This window comes from Protopterus annectens, chromosome 9.part0 (assembly GCF_019279795.1).
Source record: "Protopterus annectens isolate FY-2018-M chromosome 9.part0, PAN1.0, whole genome shotgun sequence".
NCBI lineage: Eukaryota > Metazoa > Chordata > Ceratodontiformes > Protopteridae > Protopterus > Protopterus annectens.
Genome location: NC_056743.1, coordinates 1,517,107,476 through 1,517,124,447, shown reverse-complemented (window position 1 = coordinate 1,517,124,447; position 16,972 = coordinate 1,517,107,476). Strand labels below are relative to the sequence as shown.

The 16,972-nt window shown below is 43.0% G+C and overlaps 1 protein-coding gene across 2 annotated transcripts in view; it reads left to right on the top strand.

The window, feature by feature from the left end:
* Positions 1-16,972, top strand: part of LOC122812149 (E3 ubiquitin-protein ligase TRIM39-like) — a 180,188-nt gene that overhangs the window by 90,922 nt on the left and 72,294 nt on the right. For both annotated transcript variants that reach the window (XM_044084460.1, XM_044084461.1), the window contains exon 2: positions 14,371-14,466. In XM_044084460.1, coding sequence (XP_043940395.1) covers positions 14,371-14,466 — 96 coding nt within the window. The remainder of the gene's footprint in view (positions 1-14,370; positions 14,467-16,972) is intronic.

Here is a 16,972-nt window from a genome sequence, read left to right as displayed (position 1 = left end):
TACACAGGACTAGGCTCTTTCGCAAGTCTGACCAATTATTTGTGTCCTTCGCCAGACCTTTTCTAGGCACACCAGTTTCCAAGGTGACTATTGCCAAGTGGATTTCCCTTTGCATTCTGCAAGTTTACAAAGATAAAGGTATGCCTGTTCTGGGGAGGGTTCATGCTCATTCTACCAGGTCTATGGCTACGTCCGCTGCTTTTTGGTCCAGAATATCCTTGGATGATAGTTGTTCAGTGGGTATTTGGTCCTCATCTCATACTTTTATTTCTCATTATAAATTGGACATGGTTTCCGGAGGGAGAGCATCCTTTGGCTCCACAGTACTCCGGAATATCCTTCCATGTGGGCCTCCCAAGGTTATGGTAGCTGGGGACTCTGCCCCACAGGTTGATGACCAAATGAAGTTAACTACCTCACATAAAGAAGTTATGTACTTAACATAACGTTCCATCTGAGTAGTTAGACTTCATTTGACATCAGCCGTCCCTCCTTCCTTCCCCCTGGCCTTGTTATTGGGTTCTTTCACTTGAGTGACTAAGAGATAGTACCCTTGCGGCCCTCTTGTCTTTGCTTGTCGGTCAGGTTTTTGCTGATCGGGCTCATATGTTGGGTGGCAAACTCAATCTGAGGGAAGGAAGGAGATGCAGTGGTGTTATGGGTAAGGGGAGGAGCTTGCAGCTCTGATCTGATGCTGGTGAATATGCCATCTCCGATCCTGTCTGGATCCGAAGCCCACAGGTTGATGACAAATGAAGTCTAACTACTCAGACGGAACGTTGTGGTAAGTACATAACTTCTTCTTTTTTCAGATTTTTCTCTCTTTTAAATATAAATTTAAGTGCCTTACCAACGATCTTCCTAACGTAAGTATTCAACTGCAGTATTACCCAATTAATATAGTATTAATAAAACCTAAGATAGGCTTGCCCTGTCATTATGCTAAAAGTAATTTTAGTACTAATAGGTCTAAAAGTAGTTTTCAAACTGGGTGTATTTGTTGTCACAAAGTATTAACAGGTATACAAATATGATTAAGCATATAATACAGAAAAAACAGGCTGTGTTGCAGATGAATGATGTTAAGAAGATAGTTGGTGAGGCACCCAAATTTATATTTAAAAGAGAAAAATCTGAAACAATAAATCTGAAGTAGGATATTCATTTGTCTGCAACCTGTGGGTTATGGATCCGATATCGGATCCGAACCGGCATGGTTTTCCAGCTATGGATCCAAGCTCTCAGCTCCTCCCCTCACCCATAATGCCCTGCTCTACCCTCATGACCTCAGATCTCGTTTGCCGCGCATGGTGACTGGATTGGTTTCTAAAGCTCTCAAGCTAAGTGCTAGTTTTCTACTGTTAATATTAGAATTTGAAGTTTTTTATTGATTTTTTGTGTGAAAGTGTAGGTTTCCCCTTATATATTTTTACTTTTAGAGTTAATCTAAAATTATTTCCCTCCCCTCACTGTTGGCGTAGTGTGTGTGTGTTGGGCCTGTGTGTGTATATTGTTTAGTTACTTTAGTTTAGTAACTTCTTTATAGACTGGGATGGCTGAACAGCCCAAATCTATATTTTCTAAATGCTCCGAGTGTGGCCATAAGCTTTCCCCAGCTGATGGCCACACTCGGTGTGTTAGATGCCTGGGGGTTGAACACCTCACATCTGGATGCTCCATTTGTGCAGGGTTCAACCCCAGGGCACTGAAGGAGCGGAGGTCCAAGCTTGTTTTGGCGGGCCTCTTACCGCCGGACTCGGCTCTGACCTCCGCTCCTTCGGGAGTAACCGTGTCTTCGGTTCTTCCCACCGTGGCACCCCCTCCTCCTCCTGGGACTCAACCTCCCGTTTCTGGTTCGGAGGAGAGGGATGCTAGGAAAAAGGACCGGAGGGAGAAGCACCACAAGCGGCGGGCCGAGACCTCTGTTTCGGCCCCGCCAGCCAAGCGGGCTTCTCCCCCGGCTCCGTTGTCGGCTCGGTCTCCTCCTTCTCGGCTCCGGTCTCCAGTGTGCTTTTCACCGGGACCTGAGGAGGAGGAGACCCGATCTCCGTCGAGGCTATCGAGGAGGCACTCCAGGCCTACCTCGGTAGCCTCGTCGAGATCTACGATAGCCTTTCGATGCTGATCTGGACCGGATGATGAGAAGGTTCATCCAGGCCCAGATGCAGATGGGAGTGTTTGCCCTCCCTCTGGGGAGCTCAACACCCTTTTCAAACCTATTGCTCCTTCTCCGACCCGCTATCCGGGTTCGAGCAGCTGGAGCCGAGCAGCCGAGCGGGGTGGGTCGGCGCCGATAGTACTTGGTACCGGATCCGACCCTGCCCTCGAGTGCATCGGATCCGACCTCGGAGCCTGGATCCGAGCCTCGGATCCGGGGATCAGTGCTCCTTCGGCGCCGCCTGTGTCGGAGCGCACTGTCCCTTCGGATCCGGCCGGGCGCCGGCTCTGATCCACTCTTCGATCCGAGTGGGAGCCGATTGTCGGATCCTTTGGTCGAGGTCGGCTCCCTTCGGCGTTTGATGTAGTGGAGAGGGCCCTGTTGAGGGTCTCCGGACCCCCGGCACTTGTTCCGGCTCCGTCCCGCGCTCCCTCTGCACTGGGCCAGGCTTCCACCATCCGGCCCTTGGGACAGCCCGCTTCTGTGCCCCAAGTTGCTCCATTGGAACAAGTTGCTGCTTGCGAGGAGTCCTCTGACAGCCCCCCAGAGGATGTCCCTCGCAAGCATACGTGCAAAAGGAGGCACATTGACTCCCCCGAGTCTCTCACGGAAGACACGGACTTGGAGGAAGGGGAAGGCTCCCCACGGTCACCCCCCGAGGATGTCTCATTTGGAGACATCATGGAAATGCTCCGTATAAGGGGGGGGGTGGTCTGCCCCCAAGTCTTCTTCAGACGAGTCCGTGTTCTTGGAGGCATTTGAAGCGGGCCCGTCTACCTCTTGGGTGTCCCCCCTTGCCGACCCCCTGGTGGACCTCATTACCACCAGGGCGTGGAAGGAACCGGACACCGTGGAGCCAATTCCTAAGAGGCCCGATAGGATCCTTAGCCCACCGTCCGACCGTGCCCATTGGAGTAAGGGGCCTCCGGTAGATGCCATGTTGACGGCGGCGGCCACCAAGAGGGAACTTGCTCAGGAGAGTCCCTCAGTCCATCCCCCGAGCAAGGAGTCTCGGATGATGGACCGCTTGGGAAGCGGATGTTTAGTTCAGCGACCTTCTTGGTAAGGGCGCTGAACTACTTGGCACATGTCATTAGGATGCAGCGAGATCTCATTAAAGAATATGCTGCATCTCCCCCAGAGTCCATGTCGGAGGAGGACAGGGTTCTGCACTCCACCCGTATGGCCACTCTTAGGTCAGTTACTAATACCTCTATGCGGCTACTCTCCCACGCTACGGAAGGCGCCGCTAGAGCTGCGGGGGCAGGCCTAGTCACTAGACGTCAGGCCTGGCTCCATCACTGCGATTTTTCTGAGCCCTTCAAAGCGTCATTTGCGAACGCCCCCTTTGATGGTTCTGCTCTCTTTGGCAAAACCGTTCGCGAAACGTTGACCCAGAGCGAGAAGGACGGGAAGACGCTGTCTGCCGTCAGAATCCGCTTCTCTGCACCCCAGAGGCCCTACTCTAGGAACCAAAAGGGTCAGAAGAAGATGTGGTTCCGAAGTCGAAGCAGTCCCAGCTTGCTCCGGACAACCAGTCCTTCCGTGGCAGAGGAGGACAGGGAGGACGCCGCCCTAGAGGCAGAGGGGCTCCCAGAAACTTCGGGTCCAGGGAACCCTTCTCTGAACGGCCCGCGCAACCCTGAGGGTTGCCCGACTGCTCCACTCTGGAGGCAGTCGGGGACGCTGGGGCACCTAGCGACATGGGAGTCCATAACATCAGACCGCTGGGTTCTCCAAATCATATCCAGAGGATATCGCATCCCTTTCCTTCACCTTCCAAAGTTGAAGTCCCTCCCAGACGTCCCACCCGGTCAACGGGAGGCCGCTTTGGCAGAAATTGGCCATCTGCTAAAGAAAAGAGCCATCCAGCCCGTTCCCCCAGACCAGATCGGATCAGGGTTCTACTCCAGGTTCTTTTTAGTGCCAAAGAAGACGGGGGAACTAAGACCAATCCTAGACCTCTCTCTCTTGAATCTGGCAGTCCCCAAAGAAAAATTCCAAATGGTCACTCTGCAATCTATTCTCCCCCTTCTGGGAGAAAATCACTGGATGTGCTCGATAGACCTCAAGGACGCGTACTACCACATCCTGATGGACAGGCGCTCCAGGAGGTTCCTCCGCTTCCGGCTGGGAGCCAGTCACTACCAGTTCCGGGTCCTTCCCTTTGGTCTCACCACAGCCTCCAGGGTGTTCACCAAAGTATTAGCAGTGGTAGCGGCCCACCTGAGGCTTCAGGGGGTGCAGGTCTTTCCCTACCTGGACGACTGGCTTCTTACCGCCCCAACAAGGCATCTACTTTCATTGGCGCGAGACTCCTTTCTCCATCTTGCTCCTTTTCTGGGCATTACAATAAATACAAAGAAATCCAACCTGGTGCCCACACAGCTCTTAGATTTTATAGGGGCCAGGCTAGACACAAGGAGTTTACGAGCCTTCCTCACTGCGGACAGAGTTCAAAATCTGCAGCTCCAGGTGCGGGCCATTCTCCACTCAAGTTCTGTTCCGGCGGAGTTGGTCCTGAGGGCTCTAGGGTCTATGGCATCTGCTATAGCACTTCTTCCTCTTGCCAGGCTCAATATGCGCATCCTACAGTGGACTCTCTTAGTACAGTGGTCATACCTTGCTCTCCCCATGCATCATCCCATTGCGATCAGCAAGGCTTGCAAGCGGTCCCTCTTGTGGTGGCTTCACTCCCCGGATCTCCACAGGGGCCGCCCATTTTGTGCTTCTCCCCCTCTCGCCACGGTGACCACGGACGCCTCCCGCCTCGGGGGGGGGCACTTTGCGGGCCAGACCGTCCAAGGCACGTGGAACGATTCAGAGACCTTACTGCATATCAACGTTCTAGAGATGAGAGCAGTGCTCTTAGCATTGCTAGCACTTCAGGACTTTCTTCCCTTGGGAACAATTGCGATTCAATCGGACAACATGTCTGTGGTCTGGTACATCAACAAGCAAGGGGGAACAAGGTCTTACCCTCTTTGTCGAGAAGCCATGAGAGTTTGGGAATGGGCAATCTCCACCAACCGCTTTCTAATAGCAACGCACATTCCGGTCGGTCCAACATCCTAGCGGACAAGCTCAGTCGCACCATTCTGACCCCTTACGAGTGGTCTCTCAATTGTCAAGTAGCGGAATGCATATTCGCACAGTGGGGAACTCCTTCATGCGATCTTTTTGCCTCTCCCTCAAACACCAAGTGCGACAGTTTTTTCGCTCTGATACCTCCTCCGGAGGTTCCCAAGAGACGCTCTGGTGCATGCTTGGCCACCCGGTCTTCTGTATGCTTATCCACCCTTGCCTCTGATGCTCCAAGTTCTTCAGAAAGCCTCTCGGGTGGGTTGCAGAATGATTCTCATTGCTCCGTTTTGGCCTCGACAGATCTGGTTCCCCTTCCTAAGGTCTCACTCGGTGAATCCTCCTTGGATTCTAGATCCCATTCCGGATCTGATATCCCATCCATCCTGCATACCTCCTCCGAATCTGGACAACCTGAAGCTGACCGCTTGGCTGCTCCAGTTCCACTCTTGATCAGGACTCCCGGTATTTCGTCACCTGTTAAGGCAATTCTGGTGGCAGCTCATAAACCGTCCACTAGGAAGGTCTACCGCAGCAAGTGGAAACGGTTTTCTTTGTGGACGGAGCGGCAAGGCCTGAATCCCTTCACGGTTCCTCTCCCATTAGTGCTTGACTTTCTAACCACTCTTTTTAACGTTGGTGCCAGCAGTTCCACAGTCAAAGTACAACTGGCGGCAATTTCTCATTATCACATTGGCCATGACTCTAATCCTCTTATGTCAGCCAAATTGTGTAAAATTTTTCTTAAAGGTACTTTTCTTCTCAGGGCCCCTGTAAAACAAGCGGTTCCTCCTTGGGACCTCTCTTTGGTTCTACAGGCCTTGACCGCCCCCCCCTTTCGAGCCAGCGGCTACGGTGGATCTCAAATTCTTGTCTTACAAGACAGCCTTTTTGGTAGCCATTACATCGGCCAAAAGAGTTTCTGAGCTTCAAGCATTATCAGCTAAACCTCCTTACTTGGTATTTCATCCGGACCGTGTCTACCTCAGGACCAACCCGTCCTTTCTTCCTAAAGTCGCTTCTGAAGCAAACATCAATCAATCCATTAACCTCCCTGTTTTCTTCCCTAAATATGAAAACAAAGGTGAATATAAGCTTCACTCATTAGATGTTCACAGGCAACTTAGATTTTATCTAAACAGGACGGCTGGTCATAGGCAATCCGACCAGTTGTTTATTTCCTTTGCAAAATTTAATTTGGGCAAGCCAATTTCTAAAGTTTCTCTGTCCGCTGGATTTCACAGTGCATCTTATTGGCTTATCAAGCTTCAGGAAGCCCGCACCGGAGGGTGTTCATGCCCATTCAACCCGGTCAGTATCTACCTCGGCAGCCTTCAAGGCTAGGATTCCTCTAGATGATATTTGTGCAGCAGCCACGTGGGCTTCATCTCATACTTTTATCTCCCACTATAAGTTGGATCTTGCATCTAGGGTAGAGCATCCTTTGGCTCCAGTGCTCCGGAATATCCTTCCATGATGGCCACCCAAGATTCAGGTAGCTGGGGACTCTGTCCCACAGGTTGCAGACAAATGAATATCCTACTTCAGATTTAGAAGTTATGTACTCACCATAACGTTCCATCTGAGTAGGTGTATTCATTTGTCTGCAACCATCCCGCCCTCCTATCCCCCTGGCCTTTCAGTTTCCTGCATATTATATGTTACCCTTTTCAGGGTGTTGTTGCTGTTGGCAAACTCGATCTGAGGTCATGAGGGTAGAGCAGGGCATTATGGGTGAGGGGAGGAGCTGAGAGCTTGGATCCATAGCTGGAAAACCATGCCGGTTCGGATCCGATATCGGATCCATAACCCACAGGTTGCAGACAAATGAATACACCTACTCAGATGGAACGTTATGGTGAGTACATAACTTCTAATTATGTTATAAAGATTTTTACTCATTCACCCAAAATAATTTGAAATATAAGAAAAGTGGTATATATCCTTTTCATAACTGTACTTTTTGTATTGAAATTAATACAGATCCCACTTTCAAACATCCTGTAACCAGATATGACTTTAAGTTTACTGTTTATGCTACATGTTATACTGATAATGTTGTCTATCTTGTGAATTGTGTTGCTTGCGATGGTTTTTACATAGGAAAAACAAATCAGAAGCTAAAAGAAAGGATTAATTTACATTTGTCAGACATATGTAGAGGTATTGAACAAATGCATTATGGAAACACATTAATTCTACAGGTAATGATGATCATAGGTTTAAATTTAGAGTTCTGCAGAAAATGTATTTAGGTATTCGGGAGGGCTCTGTGGTTACTAAAGCCGAGATGGCTGAGTATAAGTGGATTATCTACTTTAGGGCCAATAAGTCACCTGTCTTGAGTAATATGAACAATATAAAACTTGTACTAAAAGGTAAGTGTGAGTTTTTGTAATGATGGTATAGAAATTATTTAAAACTATTGTTTAATCTTTGGGCTGTGCATTATATATATATATTTGTAAATGTTTATTTATTGTTACTTGAATATAGTTTTAAGAAATTGTGTTTATAGTATTGTGTGATTTTAAATTAAATTTTGATAGGTTGGCTGTAATGGTGAGCAATTAATTGTTTTTCATTAAACATTGAAAAATAATTGTTACTCGAAAGCTTTGCTATTTTTACTGCTCTTTTATCATCATTTGGAATACATTTTTGAGTGCTCAGTTCTTGGTTCCTTGTGGTTTTACATTTTTTATGATTTGAACAGGCGAGTTTGATTTTGTCCTGATCCCTGCAAAAGTAGTCGGCAATGAATCTTTGTAAATTTCACTCAGAAAAGAATGTAGAGTTGCCTTCAGCTGTAGACATCTTGACTCCCACCAAGCATGTGCTAATAGTAAAAAAAGCTAATTTCTTTGCAGATGTAAGAAGCTTATAATTTTTCATGGCTTTCATCATTTTGCCTTATTTGTCATGTCTACTCGCTCACAAAAGACACTTGTTTATAGCTTAAGCCAAGGGCATTAATCTAGACATTCACCATTGTATAAATAACAGAAAATATCTTAATTCTTCATGTAATATAATCATTGTACTTTTACACCTCACCACGTCCCCAGCAGGCCAAGATCACAGAATAGTAACATTAAACTTGCTTTTGTCCATCCTTTCTTCTATTGTTGTACTGCAAAACTTACCTTTCTTACAACTAAAAAAGTACTTGTTTATTAACACACACAAAATCACTGAAGAGACTCCCCTCACATGTAAAATATCCTGACTACATACAACATAAAACTGCTTTACTATGTATAACATGCGGTTTATATCATGAAAACTTTTATACAAATTCTAATTAATAAGAACAAAAATTTGTTTAAATTACTGTGAATAAATCACGAACGAACCACCATGGACATCCAAAAACTCTTGAAATCCTTTATTAAAATGAACCCTCAATAAAATCCTTTTCCTTGTGGAAAAATATGTAAAAACACAAAAGGTGCACCATTCAGGAAGGATAAGCGCTTTCGGGATTTCCCTTCCTCAGATCCTGTTACAACTGAAAAAAAAATGTTCCATTTAAGGAAGGCTTAACCAATCAAAAAGTTTACACAAGCTGACACCTCCAGTGTGAGCCTGAGGTAAAACAACCTATCAGGACCTTATGGTAAAATTAGGGTCTATGTCAATTCTTCGAACGCTTAAAATTTCGAATGTTAAATGGTCGAGACCAAATGTTTGAAATTTCAAGAGTTCAAAGATTGACTTTCAACGGCACCGTACGGTGCAGATAGGGAGAATTTCCCTTTTCTGCACTGAAGTGCGGTCTCGGAGTTGGTATAATTAAGTAGGGGGAAGGGGTGCATGGGGGCTTGCCCCCCTGCTTACACTGTTAGGTGTGTTTTTCTCTTTTTCTTTTATTTTTTATTTGATATTCAAACATCCAAATGTCGAACATTTGGTCTCGACCATTTAATGTTCGACATTTTGGATGTTCGAATATTTAACATAGACCCTAAAATTACACCCTTCCTAAAATCCAGTCAATAGAAAAACTTCAGGTGTGAGTTAAAACATCGCTCCATTTGGTGTGCATTTACTTTCAAATGAACACTGCTCTGCTAGAGCAGATACCAGTCCTCTTTATTTAGATAGATTCAAAGAATAATGCAATACCTTAGTTAAAAATAAAACAGGATGTAGTAAATTGACACTCTGTTCCAATGAAATAAATCTTGGCACCTAAGCTGTTTTTTCAGTTGTAACAGGCTCTGAGGAAGGGAAATCCTGAAAGCGCTTATCCTTCCTGAATGGTGCACCTTTTGTGTTTTTATATATTTTTCCACAAGGAAAAGGATTTTTATCGAGGGTTAATTTTAATAAAGTATTTCAAGAGTTTTTGGATGTCCATGGTGGTTCGTTCGTGATTTATTCACAGTACTGCTTTTTCTTTCACTGAACACCTTCAGCTGCTAGCAGGTTTGTTTTGGACTGTATTTGTTTAAATTACAGTTGCTTTTTCCCTTTTAGTGTCCTCCTAAATATTAATTACATAAAATGGAGTATAAGTTTCACAGTCCACCCACAAGTTTAACAAAGTCATTAAAAGTCCTGTGTTTTTCAGCCACTTTTCTTGCAAAGCCATATTTCACAAATCTGATTGATGCTTTATAGTCTCCAATTTATTCATAATTTCAATATTGCTGGCCTTCTCGCAGTTCATCTCCATTTCCCAACACCAGACTCTGGTTCAAATCCAAGGTACTCCTGATTCTTCTAGTCAACTCCTATGATTTTTCTGACTATGAAGCATTTTCCTTTGCAACATTTGGAAAGGTTTCACTGGCAAATTCTCTCCTTGAGCTTTATCATCAGAAGAATAAGAAACAGTGTCCCTTTCTGTTTGTTGTCTCACTTTTTGCTAGATAAGCTTTATTTCCTTCTTAGCCTGTTCTGCATCAAGTTTCTCTGATCATCCAGGAAAAAATACTCTGAAGACAGCTGGATACAATAGCTTGAATCGCACACCTGCCTCTTGACATTGCCTGATTGCTGGGATAAATCCTGTAAGAATGTTAAATGAGTTCTTTGGTAACAGAAGCAGCTAGACTGTGCAGAAAAAAGGCATTGAATGTGCTAACTAATGTGGATAATAGAAGGTTCCTTTGCAATGGGCAGACAGTGACCACCATGCTATTGTCACATGGCCATTTAAATTCTGGAAGTTTTAAAGTGCTGTATAACAGTAATGTGGCGGGTCTTATTTTTTGTCCATTGCTGACACATCTCATCATGACTCCATAAAAATGACACTGGTCAGCATGCCTGAGGCTCATTATTTGGGGAAGTATTAGACCCCACGTCATACAGGTGCTTAATTGCTTATCAAGGCACCTGGGCTTTGTTTGAGCATTGTAAACCTCAAACTTAAAGGAGTTTTGGAGGTATTTATTCATTGCTTTCCAGCACTGTTTTGAACACTTGCTTTATTTTTACTTATACCCTGAGCTTTCTTTACATGCAGTAATGTTTCATCATAGACAACAGAGAACTGCAGCTTCTAAATGGACCTGAAAAGACTCTGCACATAATGAAGAGATGTGTCACAACTCCTCTTCAGTCTACTGAAAGAAAATTAATGCAGTGAAGCAAACATAACTGAAAGATTTAAAATTTTTGGGTTATAATGTGAACAGAAGGCTTGGATGTTTTTAGGACTACAAATTTGGGAAGAGACTTGAGATGATCTGTTATTAGTTATGGGACCAGGTAGAAGATGATGCTGATGGATTTCTGTTTCATTTGTTTTATTGCACCTTCAGAAAATGGGCTACAATGTCTGGATATTTAAAAGAAATGTCTACCCTCTACTGTAATTAAACTTATCCCAAAGTTAGTTTAACAGTGTATTATCATCTAGGTGTTATTTAGGGTTCTGTTCTGAACTCCTTTAGTATATTTCAGTTTTTTTCATTTACACTTGTTTTTCTACTTTTTTTTTTAAGTCTTGCATTCTTTCAAAAAGGAATATGCTTCATCTTTTTTCATGACCTTGGCTAAACTGTACTAATTTTGTAATTTTCACTGTTGGTTACTACCCATAGTTTTACATCCTGAGACTGACTTGCTGAAGTCATTAAACTGCTACATATGGCTACAAGTAATATTTTTGTAGTCCATTTTAGACTTTGTATATGAAAAATAGGGGTGATTTGTACTGCAACACTACTTAACCATACCAGTAAATACTCATGTTTTTGCAAGTGAAATGCTGCTTTTATCCTGGTCTACCATGATTGTGTGTCACTTATTTTGCATGCCATTAATTTAAACTTTTGCAGTGAGCAAACCACCTTGCATTGTCCCATTGTTGAGGCAACCCCTCACACCCCATGTCTCCAAATATGCCTAGTGTGAGATCACGCAAACTCTGAGAAAAGGGAGAAGAGTGAAAACAAAAGTAAAACATATCTTCTCTCTCTTTTCCAAGTCTGCAGTGTGGCAGTGCCTTTGCTAGGTTATTTTGTGCCCTAGGCCAAAGCTTATTAGTGCGCCCTTTGTTTTGCAAATAAGTTACTTTTTTTTAAACTGAAAGTATAGAAAAAGGAAACAGTAATTTAAATTGACATATTTATTGTACAAAAAATACACATAGATTACATAATCAAAAATTAATTTTTCTTGCCTTCTGTTTTGCAAAATTTGTCACTAAATCCTTAAAATCCAGTGTGAAAGCTAGGTCATATTCAATTGAAATTGTTGCCAAGTCTACAAGTCTGTTTTGCAACCTAGTGAAGAGGTTGAGTCTCCCCTTCTAAGTCTGTGTCAAAACCCAATTACACATCTGGGGTGTGGGTGTTGCTAGCCCCAAGAAACTGAGTCTAGATGCTCTGTGATATACTTGTGTTTTATTTTGAAAGATAATTCGCTCACTCACTCTGAGTCCAGTCTGACTCCTAGAGTGACTGTATGGACAACCACCACTGTCCTCAGAGTTTACAAGGCAAAGGTGTTCCATTATTTGGCTATTTCTCCCGAGTTACCATAAACACTGTTCAAACTCGTCAATGTGCATACTGTTTTATTTACTTCTACAATGATTACAGATATTGAAATAAAATAGCACAAACACTGATAGCCACTTGCTAAACAAACAGTACAGTCTCACAATGAAAACAGACTAAGCATGAGCAATAAACTTCTGCCCTGGAAACTCGCACTCATTGAAATGACATTAAAACCCAAATTCAAAGAAAATGCATCTGGTCAGTAGAGAATTAAGTTTACCATTGGACTGTTTTCAAACCATAGGCTCCTTGCAGACATATTTAGGGGCATACAAATATGTTCACCTGATTAATTTTCCTTGTAGTAAATTAAATTTATTGTATAATATAGCACCACTTGTTGGCATGTGTTCTAAGTTTATAATTTTGAACATTATTCTAGTAAGCAATGAAACAGAATGTATAACCCAATAATGAAAAACTATGCCACTAACATGGTTTTCAAATTCTACAGCACAAACAGTGACTGCCATTTGCTAAACAAAACCATTAGTTGCACATTGAAAACAGACTTAGCATGAGCAACAGTAAACCACTCTTCCCTTGAAATTCAATCCAATTCAAATCAATGAAAATGTACTGAAACTCAGACTTACAATTCCATCAGCAGTCTGGTAGTTACAGTTCCATCTGTTCTATTCTGTCTGTTCTAGTCTGAGGAATAGGCAAAATATCTGATGAAAAAATCTGGACAGTTAGGAGGTATGTTACACACACACACACACACACACACACACACACACACACACACACACACACACACACAGTATCTTTTCTCACTCCCCCTACCTTTTTTCTCATTCGCTCACCCCTACCTTTTCTCACACACACACACACACACACACACACACACACACACACACACACACACACACACACATGCACACACACACACACAAACACACGTATCATACCTCTCAACCTCTTAGAGCAAGACGGCTAGTTTAAATTCCACGCCTGAGTGCAGAATGAGGTTTACATCTGTGTTTGGCATGTATGCGTGCGCACGCATGGTCCTCTTAAAGAAGAACATGAGTACATTTTTGTGCCCCCTTATGATCTGCGCCCTAGGCGAATGCCTAATTCGCCTTAATGGTGGCGCCGGCCCTGCAGTGCGGTCAATATGTGACCCAGCCCCATTATAGCGAAAAGTGAACAGTCATAATCTTATGACATTTTTGTTTCAGTTTTCCTAGACTCTTGTGTTCTGGGTTGCAATGATGCATTGGTATCCCCTTTTATCCATTTAACTACAAAAGTCATCACAGTGTCAACCCCTCATGTAGCTATCATTTGCCTTATTAACACATTAATGTGACAGCTTTCAGTTACTGATAAATGAATAGAACTGACAACTTTCACAGCTTTCAAGAGTGTGGGGGGTGTGGAATTGTTTTAAGGAATACAGCTTTGAACACTGAATGGAATCCTGATCCCTCACTTCTTTTTGTATTGAAGAAAACGTTCATGGACAAAGGGAAGTTCAGATAAAAAGAGGCACTGACTTTGCTTTCATACACCATTGGAAAAAGCCAATGTTTCACAACACTGCCAGTGCAAGTAAATGGAAAGGAAAAAACAAACTTCATTTATGATGTCTAGGCCATGTCACGTTCTGAGAGAACTGAAAGAGAGTGGGCAACAAAATTATGTCAGTATAGCCATCACCATGATTGCCATTAAGAGAATATAAGACGTGAAAATATAATAAGAATCACTTTGAGTCATTCTGATTGTATTAGTAATGCATAGAATATCAAAATAAGATGAAGATTTTTTTTTCAGTTTTTGGTTAGGGTTTTCCTTGAAACAATTAATTTTGTTATCAGAAGTTTCCTTCCAACAAATATTTACCTTCTCTGTATTGGCACAAAGAACTTAAATCAGAATAAGAAACAAATTGTAGAGAAAAGCGTAATTGTCTCACTTGTGACTTCTTTCCTTTTTTTTTAATAAACCCTGATGTATGGGTAGTGACAGTGATTATGACAGTATTGGAATTTTTTCTGTATGCTTGCTTCAGAAGCACACACTAGAATTTGCTTCTGTGTGTGCAGTTGTAGTACATATTCAAACTAAATGTTATATGGGCTGCTTTTTTCATTTTTAAAGGAAAAGCTTGAACATTCCTTAAACTCTTTGAGAAAACAGATTAAAATGAATCGAAAGTCAAAAATTGAAGAGGAGAGAAAAATTCAAGAATTGCAGGTAATTCTGTTATTTGAAAAAAAAGTCACATTAATTTATGAAGTATTTTATTTATTTATTTTGGGGGGGGGGCTATTGGGCATGTGTTGTGGTCTTCACAATAATTTTTCTTACAGCCATACTTGGTTGGATTGTTGTGCTGTATCTTAGCTGTGCATGCATAAATTAAAAATCACTTGAAAGTTTTATTATTACTGGTTAGTGATAATCTTGTGGGTGATGCATCTCCTGGCAGCAGTGCAAGGTTTCTGTCTGCACTGCTAATTATCTGGGTTTAAGAATGATCAAATGTTGCAGAAGGGTTTGCTGTACAGATAAGGACCTAGCTTATTTGTGAGGAGCTGTCCTTCCATCAGCGGTGGTGGGTAGCCCAGTTTCTGTAGTAAGCTAAGGAGGATATTTGTTGCTCTGAGATCTCTTCAGAATGATTCTATGTCATATGCCTGCTGTTTTATTTTTGAAACATGTAATTAGGCCATTGTGTGCTGCTGCTTGTCTACAGTGTGAGATGGGTACAGGCAGAAATCCTGTGTTATGAATCAAGTATTTTGATTTGCCACATAGATGTTTACAGTTTGTGGAAGAGGTCAGTGGATGAAGGCTGCGTCACAAAAAGTTCAGTTTTATCTTTTTTGAATTAATTATCTTTGTTAATTAAAACAAAAAATAAAGGATTGCTTCAGCCTAAACAACAAGCTGTCATGTATACCATCATTTTGTCATGCTTAAAAATGTTAATTTCTTTGCATCTTAATTAATTTACTTAAATTCATAAAACATCAACATCTAGTGGTCACATAAATCCCCTGCTAGTGTGATGAGCAAGGCCATCTATCAGCACACCTGGCTACTCCTTAATCCATTCACAGAGGACAATAAGATATTACTTATGGACTTCCATTTCAACAGCCCTGCAGTTTTGTCTAGAAGTCAGTAGCCTGCTGAAAGAAGTGAAGAAGAAAGGCAAAGGCTTTTTCTCATCTATACTGTACATCAGGCTTCCATTGTTAGTATCAGTGAATGTAAGTGATCCATGGCTTTGGTTCCAGTGGTCCTAGTCAAACAGTGATGGCCAGCAGCTTTCAGCAGATTCAGTTATTACTGTTAGGATAAAAGTGGCACTGGCATCATCATTTCGGGAGTTACCAGAAACAGTCCTGGCTTCATACCCAACCAGTCGCCCCAAAGGTGAGTAATCAGGTAGAGTAGTAGGACCTCCCTTCACCAAGCCATGTGGTGTGTGATCACCATAGATCAGTGGGTAAAGAGATTACCATATTGCATGGAAAGCTGACTTAAACTGTAATGTGAAAGCAAATTTTATATACATATATGTCCACACTACTCTAAATCAGTAACCCAAAAGCTTCATAGGTTTGTACTAAGTGATCAGCGCAGAAGACCATTATGAACTTAGCTGCTACAAAAATCAGTAATTTATTTTTCTGTTTGTAAGGGTCTGACAAGGCAGCACAGTGGTGTTCAACTCAATGGATCATCATTCACTCCAGGATTGTTTTAAACAGAGTTAGGAAGCTTCTTTGTTTAGCATGGAGTGAGTGCTTCTTCCATTTATGTGTTATATGCAGAGATATCCCTCTTTCCCAAGAACACAGTACTGCATTTTTATGCATTGACCTTGAGTCCATGGCCTTGACACCAGGTGTACATAACTGAAGATGGTGGCAGAAGACTGGTTGCAGGCACTTTCTGGTTTATATTTTAGGTTATTTTACTGTCTAAATTTGGAGTTGCACTGCTTTTGCAGTTGTGTTTTGTATATTGCATGCTGAAGACTGGTTATTCCACTGACCAGAATGGGGTCTATAGTAGTTCGTCGCAATGCAGTTGCAGCGAACACCGGATCGTCGACCCTCATTCAGTGAAAATCATTTCAGTGATTCGCTAAATTTACTGAGAGCAAGTAAATACTTGCCCTACAGCACAACAGACCGACAGCTACTCAAATCGAACCCACCCAAGTGGGTGATGAAGCCCCTCACACCCCCCCCCCTGATGTGGGGGACTGCTCCCCCACATCCCCTAACTATATATACCAACTCCAACACCGCATTACAGTGGAGAAAAGGGCAAACTTATGCTGTAGGGCAAGTATTTACTTGCCCTAAGTAAATTCAGCGAATCGCTGAAACGATTTTCGCTAAAGGAGGGGTCGACTAGTTGGTGTTCGCTGCAATTGCATTGTGACGAACTGGTATAGGCCCCCAGAAAGAACCTTGTAGGCTTATCGAAAATGATTCTGTGTATCTGGCAGAATGCTATTTTACCTTTATTGAAGAATGCTGCTGCAGTTCTGTAGAATGCTACAATCTCTTGAAGAAAACTGTCACTGGTCTTGAAGAATGCTTCTCTGCTTTGAAAATGTGTTTGCGGATTTTGAGTAAGGTTGTTATATTGTTGCGCTTTCCCTACTTTGGAATATATATGTTGCTGTCGACTTTTGAGTGCCGCTGTTTTATTATGTTCTTCCTTGCTGGACTTTGTG